The 13499-nt window shown below is 32.4% G+C and overlaps 1 protein-coding gene across 1 annotated transcript in view; it reads left to right on the forward strand.

Annotated features, from left to right (window-relative positions):
- Positions 1 to 13499, forward strand: part of LOC118189324 (serine/threonine-protein kinase BRSK2-like) — a 399000-nt gene that overhangs the window by 322930 nt on the left and 62571 nt on the right. The window contains exons 4-5 of the mRNA XM_035359908.2: positions 5838 to 5978; positions 7605 to 7755. Of these exons, the coding sequence (XP_035215799.1) occupies positions 5838 to 5978; positions 7605 to 7755 (292 nt within the window). The remainder of the gene's footprint in view (positions 1 to 5837; positions 5979 to 7604; positions 7756 to 13499) is intronic.

Below are 13499 nucleotides of genomic sequence, written 5' to 3' on the forward strand. Positions count from 1 at the left end.
GAAATAGAAACGTTGGATGGACTTTGGTTACCTTTTCCAAGATACTGGAATCTATTTATTAGATATTTTGAATCAACATCTGCAGCTAACCAGAAATTGATTCGAAATTTATCTGATGTTTTTGGCATGTAATCACTAAACCTACACCTAGCTTTTGTAGGAAATAACTATTCATCTACAGCTATATTTTGGTGTATAGTTAGTCTGGCAAATTGCAATGAATCAATTCCAAATATCGGGGAAGAGAGAAAATTTGACAATTTGATCTAGACGATTTTATCTCGTTGATTTTATATCGAAATGTAATAATCTCAATTTTTTACGAAATTTGTCTCTTGACAGTGTATTTCAGAAAAATGGTGGTCCCCAGTTCATTGACCACAAGCTAACCAGCTCAAGTCCTTTTTCAAAATATATAACACGTGCATATGAAATTGCTATAAAAGCATCCATTTCTTTATTATTGTTATAGTCCATTTATTTTTATGAATCTGTTGATGAGCTTCATCTTCAGTACATTTCTTTATATGCTTCAATATCCATTCATCTGTGAAAAGTCTCCAGGTACTTAACGGACTGTTGGACGGACTGGCACTTGACGGATAACATTGCGTTTAGCATGTGATGTTTTGGACTCCCAACTTCCTTCAAAATATTTTTCTTTAATTTTTTTTCTATATCATTTGTTCTTAATTGTAAAACAATCCAAACTGTCCCATCTTTGCCAACTTCATTATTTCCAACTCAGAACGTTACTGCTGATTTCTTTTTCGAATTTCTTTGAATGCACGCGTCTTTTCTCAGAATTTTTTAGTTTTCTTTTTTATCTGATGAATCATCATTATTGCGATTAGAAGATCCAGCGATTTTTGGGGCAATGCCAGAACCATCATCACTTTCATTTTCTTCTTTTGAATTCGAATTAGTAGACAGGCAGGTATTCATCCTTGCTACTCACAATCGAAACACTGTCATCATTATGATCATTTTCTGAATCATTTTCAGATAATTTTTGTAAATACTCCAAAGCTTCCTGAACAGTGTTAAACAGTCCTGAACGACATCGTGATATCTTATCTATCCGTATACTAAATATAGAATAAAAGCAACTTCAAAAAATCTTCCGAAATATTCTTTCTAATTTTCCAATGCATTCGAACGCAGTTCGTGTTTCGAAACAAACATTAAGACCTTGACTGAAAACCTACACTCTTCTCTCCTGGTGCACTCCATTTGAGGAATTCGAGGGTGAGGCAGGTATAATTTACAGTTACTTCCGAGAAAATGTATCTGTTTTTCGTCGTTTAGGTATGAATATTTCTTATGGGTCAAATTGATCCGCTTCGCAGTTCTAGGTATAAAAGTTAATAATCAGAAATGTATTTATGTTACGCATTTTCAAATTCAATAAGTTACTGTTTACCTTAAGTGAATAAAAGTCATAAAAGGAGTTTTTTTCCGATTAATACTTTTCATACATTGGACTTAAAAGTACAACTTACAAGATTTTAAGGTATTTCCTCTCTCCTTATCGGGTCCCTTCGCGGTGTAACTGGAAAGCACTTCCGGTTAACAATCGGAACGTCCAGAAGCTGAGTTACGGCAATTGCATATTTTGCATGATTTCTGCTTCGACTAACCTATTGACTCTACAGGCATCGACGCGTCGCTCAAGGATCATCGGTCTCGGTTGTTGGTAGTAAATTCTGTTTTCATTTTATTTTGGTCATCTGAGCCATGCTTAAATGACATTTCTCTTACTTTTTTCTTTAATGCTTTCCATAATCGAGCTCTTCATACGAGTTTCGTTTGTCTGATCAGTTCTATGCTGGACTACATTTTAACGCAAAGTTCGTAAGATGTCATCTAACACATCGTATTTACTTTCGACGAAGAATGTTTGTTCCTTACACAGGTAAATAAAAATTTCTACATTTCAGTTTAAACTTTGTTTTCAGTAAATTTTATATTATAAATTCCTAAGAACATGAAAATATTCAGGAATATTTCAAAACCTTAAATTCTGTGTTCTTCGATTTTAGAAATATGCACGACTACTGATTTTTATAGGTGGTGTGTGTAGATAGATAGCTAGAGAAATGTGATCATTTAAAGTAATTTACATAGAAATCCAGAAGCTTCACATAAATATTTTTTAAAGAATTTGTTCTCAATTTATATTTTGCTTCTTTACCCTTCCACCGCTAATCAATAAAATGTTTATAAAAATTAATTAATTCAGAAGCGTTCTAAAATACATGAATCATAGACGCATGGCGTATGTTGTTTCTTCACGTTAAAACCTATGTTAATGTTATTTTATATATCTGACTTCGAATCTTGGTTTTCTGAAGAACACAAATCTTGTCCAAACTTAAAGGTTTATTCAACTATTCCAAAATTCCAAAATGATGATAATTTAACATCATGAACAAACTTAACAGCTTAGGTGAAACAATACCCGCACATTCAAATTCCTAGGAATGCCTTGAACTGTCAGCTATTCGGCGACTGAGGAAAAGAGCACATCTTATAAGGACAAAAATCCGTCTGGTCCCTCTGGCATAACTCCTCTCAAATCTCCTCTGGGCAGGTCTGCACTGCTTCGAACTGAAAATGAACTGCGCCGCTACCAAGAAAAGCACCACCTTTTATTGACCAGATTTGGTGTGAAATCTCCCATTTGGCGGTTGCCGTTACTACAGACGATTATGCAAACATTTAACAGCACAGATAAACGCTTTGTCAATGGCATTGCTAACAAAATTCAATAAAATGTAAGAAACATTCATTTCAATCAGTTGTGACATGTGGGATTTGAACCAGGAATTTAAAATTTGTTAGTTAAGTGTGCTAATTAAATTAGTTTGTTAGTTGGGTGTGCTAATTAAATTTGCTAGTTGGGTGTACACTCCACGCATACACGCAGGAGGTATGATAATCGCTTCGCTATTTAATGGCCACTGAAAAGAGGCACGAACCCAATCGGCCGAATCCAAAATGGTGGGGAATATGGTATACATTTTAGTTCGGGCTCTATTGGAGATGCATTTAAGTTTTTAGAAGCCGGAAAAGGTGAAAAAAATCAATCGTGTTTCTTTTCCGGATTCGAAATATGGATTTTCAGCTTGCTGGCTTGAAATGCTAAACACTTAAATTACACAAGTGTGCACTTTGAATTGCAATAATTGCTTAAAATAGCATTTCAGTTAGAGGGACTTTCGAACTAAATCAGAATAAATATGACATTTAGGTACTTCAGTTTGTACCAAATTTTTATAGTAGAATAGAAACATTTTAATAGTATTTGAAAAAACACGATCTGTTAAAATTCTTATAACGCAAGGTACTACGAAATGGGTTACTAATATTGAAAAATATAATTTAAAATATTATCAAAATATAAATTAAAACTTATTTTTTAGGTATTTTCATATTGAAAATTTAAAAGCATATTTTTCAAAATATTTTTTGCGGAAATAAAAATTTTAAATAATTAATCATTTAAATTAGTACAAATATGCTGCTTCGAAATAAATCCAAATGCATGTTCAATTTTGCTGAATTTGAAACCGTTTCCGAAAGAATGACCTATATAAATTTTCCGATTTATGATAAGTTTCTTTGATACGCATTTGATCGAAAAATGAACAATAAATAGAAAACCTGCAGTGAGAAATTTAATATATGGAATAGGATCATAAAATTTATATATGTGACGGCACTCGTTTCACAATGCATAAAATGGATTTGCGTACACAATAACTTTAAAGTTTGAAAGAAGCACATTTAAAAGATGGTTATTTGATTCGGTCTATGTTAGTATCAGTACAAAGCAATGAGTAAAACTACTATTAGAGCAATGAACTGCTTTGAAAACCCTTAGAAATGATGTATATAGGTCAATGGCAAACCGCCGTGCCAGACAACATGGACGAATCACTAGAAGACTTGCATAAGGATGTCCAAGGACTCAATAAACTACTAATTCAAAGTAGCGGAGTATCATAGGTCAAAGACAGAGTGATGAATGCCCAGTGGACATTCGTGCTTCCGAATGAAGACTCAAAAGTGTACTAAACAACTTGATAAACTTTGTCTCATAAGCTTCAAGATTATGATTTATATACAAAATATTGTTGCGAAATGCCCAGCGGCAGAGCGGTGAGATAGCTTTGCCGCAAAGCAGTGTTATGTGTTACCAGATTTGGTGTGAAATCTCCCATTTGGCGAGTGATATTTGGTGACGCAATTGGCGATATGCCATAGATGGAGCGAGAGCATTCTAGAACGCATTTTTAGCGGTTTTCCCGGGAATATTCTCGAAGGCAGGTTAAGGCTATGTATACTCTGCCTATACGGGAAAACGCAGTGTCTTAAGTTCAGATACTAGCTTGAGAGAAATAAACTGAGTCGGGAGCTGTAAGTTAGTGCTTTGCCATGAAGCTGTCTTCACCATTATAGCCTAAAGGCTGTGTTGCTGACTGTTTAAGCGCCTTTGTCGTAATCTATTCACGAGTTTAAAACTGTCTTTGGAACTGTCCTGCGTAATATTGCTTACTGGACAATAAACTATTTTGATTCTTCATCAAGTGTTACCACCAATTACTCCAAATCAAGAGCCCATAGAATGCAATAGTATCTTCAATTTTACCCTTTAATGATGAATTTGCATAATATTCGGGTTGAAATGGGTTTATAAATGTAGCAGTTGGAGCTAAATCAGGGCAATAATAATCTGCATGATTTAGTTTCTAGTTTGAATTTCAATGATTTTTTCTATAGAGAGAAAAACAGGAAATTGGTACATTGCATCACATATCTTAACACGTTTTTATAATAGAGACGTAATTTGCTAGAACGCACGGTAGTATATCAACAAACAATCGCACTAAGCCTCATACATTGCTGCCGGATCAGAAAATACTATGCCGCATTGAAATGACAGTGTTTAACACACAGAGAGCTTTGATTGAAAGATTACTCTTTAAGTAAAATAATTGTTTACATGCAATAATCTCTTAAATCATCGAACTTTATCCTAAACATCATGTATGATGCATGTAAGAAGATATATTTCTGGTTTCAATATCCTATATCGTACTCATCCTGAGCTTCATTCTTCCATTTTTTTAAAACGATAATCTTATCAATGCAAACAACGAAACACCGTGAAGTGTGCATTTCAATTTACTGTCATGGTTCACGCCGTTTAGATAAAAATGTTACCATTGAACATCAAAACGAACAACCAATGTTATTCTCCTTTCAAAATAATTTCGGGCTTTAGCTACATGAATACATTACAGATAAACCTATTCTGTAAAACAACTATTTTTGTAAACAATTTTAATTTAGTAAGTATGATATATTACATACAGTGAAAGCACATATCAAAACTCCAGAAGAGATCAAATCATGACAAAAATTAAGGTATATCTGCAGGAATGATTGTACAAGAATTAACTGCATGCTAATCTAGGAGACACGAAAGATACTTTTGTTATTTATCAAATGTATGCATTCGAAAATTGCTAGCATACAATTTTAATTATGCTACATATGATTAAATCTTTAATATTTAGATTTCTAAAATTCTTTTTCGTTTCTTTATTTTGTGTATTAAATAAAATTAGAATTAATAACTCATGGTTTTGTCGCAATATAACAATTTTTCCTGATTTCGCACTAGTAGATGTTTACAAACCAACCAACAAACTTTATTTTTTGTAAATTCCTTAAGCTAAAATTTAAAGTGCTATATCTTAAAATTTCAGCAATTTTGTTATAGAATAATCTTCAGGAATGTCTGTCATAATGGAAATTATTCATTTCAGGTACCTAATCCTGGAGCATGTGTCTGGTGGCGAGTTGTTTGACTATTTAGTGAAGAAAGGTCGCCTCACGCCTAAAGAGGCACGAAAGTTCTTCCGACAAATCATTTCCGCCCTTGACTTTTGTCACAGTCACTGCATATGGTGCGTATGTTTCACAAAATATTATTATGATTGGTTGAACACTAAGAAATAATAAATGATCTCTTATAATGTATTAAAACTAAAACTCAGCATATTTCTTTGTATAAATCAATAATATTGGTTTTTGATTTCCCGGTTAAAGAATTCATTATTTTGAATTTATATTAATTCTATTTTTTAAATCTTTTCTTAATTATATATATGTTACAATTTAATTATTAGTTTAAAATATAATGCTAGACGATAGCAAATATTTTCGTGCAAGATTCCAAATTGCTATTATTTAACAAATTATGGTTAAATACTATGGTTTTACTACAGTGCTGAAGATTATTTCATTTATACTGAACCATAAAACTTAATAGCCCGATTCTTAACATATACGTTAATTTTTAAGGATAGTCTAATTGGATCATTAAAATATGAGCATTACAATAAAATATGTCATCTGAATTAATCATCATCACATTAATCAAAATACCATTTACAGCAAAAAGCTGACAAATTATTTTAGAAAACAAACTTTGTCCGTCGTTTTAGCTCGAGATTTTATTTGCATTTATCGAAAGTTTCATTGGATTTCTAAAAATCTATTAAAATGTTGATGCACACAGTCTTCTTGCACATTTTAATGCATTTTATTTGCAATCATAATTGCAGTTAAATAATTATGTACATCTTCTAATGGATAAAAATGTACATCTTCTAATGGATAGTTTTCTGTCAATCACTGTATTTTGGCCAATTTATTATCGATTTATTTGTATTATCTTTGCTACTTCCGCCGTTATCTGCCAAGTAGCTTTTGGAGAATTCTTATCTCAAATCCATCCTTTATACCATAATACTATATACTGTACGGTGTCTGCTGTTAATCTGTTACTTCCGGTCTAATGTACTTTTGCTAATTTGTTCTTATGCTGCAATCAGTGATTTATCTATTGTTAGGTAACTGTTATTTACGCAGGCGTTTCATTATACATATAGCGATATCTACATACTGTACATATCGCTATATATTATTTGCTAGAATTTTCAACATTATATTATATTTTCACCAATATGTTGAACTCTATTTTGTCATGATTGCATGTATTACTTGTAACATCTTTACGTTTGTCTGCTTATGTATGTAAAGCTAATAGCGTCGCACATTTTTCTGAATACTCTTGTAAAGTCTGTCCATTAACTGGACGTGCAGCGTTGTAAGCTAACAAACAGTGTATTTGCCCAATGAGCGACTGAAGAAAACACCAGGGATATCAATATACATGTAATATAGTCAAAGTATACGTGTAAAGATTTAAATAAATGCCTTATTATACTATACAACATTTACAGAATCAAGTAAATAGACCTTTCTATAATTACAGTTAGACAGCAAATGTACAGTGCCAACTAAAACTCCACTTACAATACAATACAGCAGTTTAATCAAACACTTTAAAGAACCCGTTTACTGTATTTTTACACTAAATAACCTCTACGAAGGTAGCTTAAAGTGACTCATTCAAGCAAACAAATTTTCATTTTCTTGACGCAAACAAATCATTAACATCTGAGAGGTCTAAATGAACCAACTAAAATAATAATAATAATAATAATGTGGATGTTTTATTTTTTTAGCCACCGGGATTTGAAGCCCGAAAATCTCCTATTGGATGAGAAGAACAATATTAGGATAGCGGACTTCGGCATGGCGTCCCTTCAAATGGAAGGAGCCATGCTTGAAACCTCCTGTGGATCTCCCCATTACGCCTGCCCAGAGGTCATAAGGGTTAGTAATTTGTCGTTTATGTTATTTTTGATATTTCTATTTATATATGCTTGAAGTGTTTTCTATTTTTATGTTATTTTTGATATTTCTATTAATATAAGCTTTGAGTGCTTTCTATTTCTATAAGACTGGGGTACCATTACGCTTCGGAAGAATGAATCTAATAACTGGAGATATTGCGTGGCTCTTTTTACCAATGTAAGTTTAACTAAGTGAAACTGGAGAGCTGGAGAACAAAATATTCACGTTATTCTTTGTCGCAGAGTATCGTATTACTAATGCTTTTATATGTTGCTTTTCAGACATCTTGAGACAAAAAGGTTATTAAAATTTAAAATAAAAAGCGTACATCTACGTAGGTAGAAATAGAAATTAATAAATGTAATATTAATGAGCGTAAAAATAAATATAAACTGATTACAAAAACAGAAAAGAGCTTATAATGTATTTTCTTTCCACATTTGAGCATGCTTTTGTGTTGTAACTGAAAGTACGCGCATGACGTGTATTTGGAAGATCTGGAACTCGAAATCCGGCTAAGGCATTGCACATTTTTCATGTTTCTGTATCGATATAAGTTCTACAGGCTGATAAAGAAATATGTCAGAAACAGAAATGAACTGTTTTTGTGTAGCTTGAATACTGGTTCTATTCTTCGTAATTAGCTGATAAGACAAGAAATGATAATATAAATTGCACGCGTAAACTGAAGTAAAATGTGTCACGGTAACCAAATTGTAAGATGACAGTTTCTAAAAATAACCAGTTTTTCTGACTATAAAATTAAATAACGGTCAAAACATCGAACGTAGCTACAATATTTATAGCAGCTACCTCTATAAAAGATCAGAATCGTTTACAGTCAAGGTTGGTTATCACAGAGAGCTTTCACTATACATGGAAACGTGATGTCATTTATGCAGCATTGAATATATTGTAAATGACTATTCTAAAGTGTATGGCAAATTATTATACAAGATAACCAAAAACTTTCTTGCCGTTCGTTATCATCAGACATGCAGCGCATGATACTCAGCTTTAGAAGTCGAAGTAATCTCCATAAACACTCGGCATCCTTTGCAACTTCTGCAGCTGTGCAATACGTTGGCGATAAAACGTGAGGATCCTGCACGCAAAGACATTTATGCTGAGTGTCGCAGACTTGTCTCATTGTCAAAGGATTTCTCACAGAGGTAGATGTCTAAGAGACAAACACAGGTAGCGCTAGTTTCTCTAGGCACTGTATCTCCTAGCCCAAGTGGCTGAATAGTATCTTTGGTCGTCCTTACCACATGTGGACTCTCACTGTCGAGAAGGCTGTAACACAGCCTTGCAATTAACCAAAGCTGGCTCCTTCTGTGGCGACTAGTTCACCAGTCACAGAGCATAATTTTGCGTGGGTCCAGATGTGGTCTTGAGGTGTAAGGCACAGGTTCACGTGGTAACAATCAATATCTGATACGACTGGGAGGGTCATTCTGGACCGAAATTTCGTCATTCGTAAACATTCGACCAAATATGGATATTACGAGGTGCCGAGATAGAAACGATAAACACGCATCACATAACATGAGACTGTAAAATGATTCAGGAAGACAGTTAACAATTGTATTCGATAAAAATTATCTCACTGTTCTAATAAAAATTGAAAATTTGACTTTTGATGGACTTTTGATTTGTTTAGTGCATGAAGCATTTTAATCTGACCCAGAAATGTAGAAAAAAGAATATATATGTAGAAAATTTTGGAAAACGTAAATCTTAGATTTACGTTGTTTTCTATGAAACAAACACCAATCTGAGACTGATTTATGCCTAGTTTTCTACTTCGCTTACGTCTTTGCTATATAATTTTAAAGATCTGTTTAATAAATATATGATAGTTGTTCATGATAATATGCACCTGAAAGCACAATATTATAGTTATCAGTGATATTTGTGTATGATATTTATGTATTACGTATATTTTGGTATTCACGCATATTCTTATGCGTGTTCTTTTAAAGATTTGGTATTGACAGGTGTTCTTAGAGTTATTGGTCACTATCACGAATAGACATTTTAGGAAGATGGTCGTAATAATAGATTTCGTTATGATTTTTTTGAATTTTTTGCAATAGATTACATTTTAATTAAACAAAAAGAAGTATTATTTTAATTAAAGTGAAATGTCAGGTTGGATTTAATTTGTCGAAAAATAGCTTATTTTGCATTTTGTTTTAGGGAGATAAAATTATAATATTTTGACTGTGTAATCTTTGAAATATCATTGATGTTTTAGTAGCATTGCAGTAAATAAATATCTACATTAACTCGGGAGTACGCGCGCTGTATTATGTAACACAAGAACGCGAATGGGGTGTCAACACACCCCAAGTAATTAAATGACGTAAAAATTAAACATATTATTACATTTCAGTAAAATAATGCATTCTATATTAATTGCAACATTTTTTATATAAAGTAGCTTAAAATAATGCCAAAATTAATAACAAATAGATAATTTTTTCAGATGTCTAGGAATCATTCATTTCTATGAGAAATGTTTTTTATTTGTGAATGCAATTATAATCCAAATTATGCAGAATTATGACTTGAACAACGAGTTATATAATTAATATTAAAATCAATTAGGCCCAAAAAGCATTAGATATTTTGCAGTTGAATGAATCATCTATTTCACAGTGCTCTTGATATATGTTGTTTACACTTCACACATATAGTTTTGATTTTCTGTCTTTTTTCCTTGAGTAAATGTAACATTTCCTGTATTATATATTTTTTCTTTTTTTGTGGTTCATGAAATCATTTTCTGTAAGAAATTGGCCAATTTATAACTGGCATATCAATTGTCTGTGGTAAAGTTTCTTCAGATTTGTATAATGGAGCTAGGATGCGCTTTGCTATTTCACTAGAACTGCTGACTTTCTTGTGCGGCCCATCTGGCTGCTGACATGCGTAAATTTCCATGTTCAAAGCATATAAGGTTTTAGAATCAACCTTAGCAAATATCTGTATACCATATTTTGCAGGTTTGTTAGGTATATACTGCTGAAAGGAGCATCGTTTTCGAAAAGTTTCTAGCTTTCCGTTCAAAGTCACGTATTTCCCTACATGACGTAATTTTTGTCAATTCTTGACAAAATTTTCAAATAAATCTCTTATTGGAGCTAATTTTTATCCTTTCCTATAAAATAGTCAGTTTGATCACAAGGAATGTCTTCTGAAGAGTCGTACTCTTCTTCTGATTCAGTCTCATGATCACTAAATATATCTTCATTATCTGAAGGTTCTAATTCTTCTTCTATAGAATCTTCATTCGACGAAACCCCCTATAATAAATTTTAAAGTCTTTATTTTTTGATCATACGTCAAATGAGGAAAAGACCGAAGAAAGCGACTTGCACACGCCATGGCTCACACTGGAAAATAGTAATACGAAAGCGCGCGTGGAGTGTCAGCACACCCCAAACTATTATTTAAACAACAATAAATGCTCTGAATTTGCCGTTTCCTCTCGAGACATATAGAACATGACCTTGAAGGCAGCTACTGATGGACCTAAGCCTTTCGGTTTATGGGGGGAGATTGCCAGCGAATTTTGTTTAGCATGGGGTGCCGAAACACCCCACGCGCATCTTCCCGGGTTCAGTATTTTCATAAAGTAAGAATTGACTATAATACAAGTGACACAAGTAAAAACGTTATTATTATCGAATACATGATGAACTGTGCATCTAATTAATCCATATACTAGGAATTCTGTTGTATTTTTTGGAACTATATTAAATATTCTCATCTGTAGCTTTTCATGCAACGTGAACGTGGAAGTGGTGCGGGTTTGTCTGAAAAGGCTAGAAAATATTCATTAAAATTTCTTATGGTAACTAAATCATAAAATGACAGCTGCAGTAGTCTTTTCTTTTTTCTACTGTCCCTCATAGGACATTTACAAAATTAACTGCACTTTAATTTGTCAAATACCGTGTGGATTTACGAATTACCTATGAATTTCTAAATAATGTGACTTTCTCATTTAATTGAAGTATTTTCAAGTGTTAGATTTGTAACAATTTATGTTAAACATTAATTAAAAATTATTGGACTTATATATCATCTAATAACATGATCTGATAACACCATCATATAACTTGTAAAGACATTAAGATTATTTGAAAGCAAGAGACTTGAAAAATGAACAAACGCCTTCTTCGAGAATCGAACCCCAACGTTCAGAACACCGCACCACGAAGGATGCTAAGAAGGTGGGAGAAATGCTTTATAAACTGACTGCATACATTTTATAATTTATATTTAAAGAAATGAAAAGCAACAACCATGCCAGCAAGCCTTTCCAGACCTTCTACATGTCTTAATATATCTTTATAAATATTGTTTGAACACATTTAAAAAAACATACTAAAAAGTTATTTCAGAAAAATTAGCATTTCTTATGCATAAAACATCAAGCGATATTGTAGCTACAGAAATATGAAAAATGCCATATCTGTCGAAATATCGTAAGCCGAAGAAATATTTCTACTAAAGTATTTTTTCGTCAAAATGAAAAATAACATATATATTTGTAGTCTTAGCTCACATTCCCGTTTCTTTTTTGGCATGAAGACGTGAGAGAATTTTCTCTTTTGAGGAAATAAAAGAAAGCATTTATAGTAAGGGAATACTGAAGTTCAGTAATGAAAAATCACACCACGAATCTGACACTTTTACTAGAAACATTCCGAATTATCTAGGAAAAGAAAAGGGAAGTAAATGGAATGTTCATATTCATTCTTTTCCCGAAGTTTCGATAGTCCCCCTTTTTTTTAAAAAAAGGGAATTTGCAATAACTTTAATCTCAGACAGGTAACTATTTATCATTCAAAAAACAACAGAAAAATATTGCAGAATGTAGTGTGATCATACTTGAAACAATATTTTATATTATTACCGAGATAAATAAAATGTTCTTACCCAGGAATCTTCAAAAACATAACAAACCTACATCTCTCTTGTGTCAATTTCAAGTTTCATTCTGAATCTATCAATGATTTTTTTTTTACTTTTTAAAATAGCTTAAGTCAAATAATTCATTATAACTGTAGTTCACGTATATTTCCATAAACGTGCATTATAGTACCTTTCATTCCATAGTGTATTTTAAGGGTATATAAAAGTTCATTTAAAATTATGTAGGTGGTTGAATTATTTTCTCTTTCAGGAATATAGCTAGAACAGTATCTCAAGATTCTTTCAGAAAATGTATATCTTGTATGTCTTCCCTGCTTTAGTAATAAATAAATAAATGTAATATAATAGAAGAATTTTTGATGCAAAAAATGCAAGATTATTTAATTTTTTGATTCCATAAAATTATTTTTACCACTACGTAGATCGGCTCTGTCCATTATTACACAGACAGATTATTTGATTTTGATGCTCCACAAAAGTATTTTCTTACTTTTTAATGCAGAGGCTCTTCCAACCATTACGTAAACAGAGAATTCGATTTTTTGATCTCACAAAAAAGGCATTTCCACCATTTTATGGTCCCTAGTCGACGTGGATATGTAGTAGGATTTACGTCGACTATTTACAAAATGTGAGGGCAGAAGATACAATTGCAAACCCTTTGGAGACTATGTGGGACAGCTGCTAATAGTAAACGTCTTATACACTACTAGTACTAAGACGTACTAGCGTAGAAATTATTCTAGTAATGAAACTATTGAATTGTAATGAAC

This window comes from Stegodyphus dumicola, chromosome 2 (assembly GCF_044657685.1).
Source record: "Stegodyphus dumicola isolate Sdum_Otavi_A_Nest chromosome 2, ASM4465768v1".
Classification (NCBI taxonomy): domain Eukaryota; kingdom Metazoa; phylum Arthropoda; class Arachnida; order Araneae; family Eresidae; genus Stegodyphus; species Stegodyphus dumicola.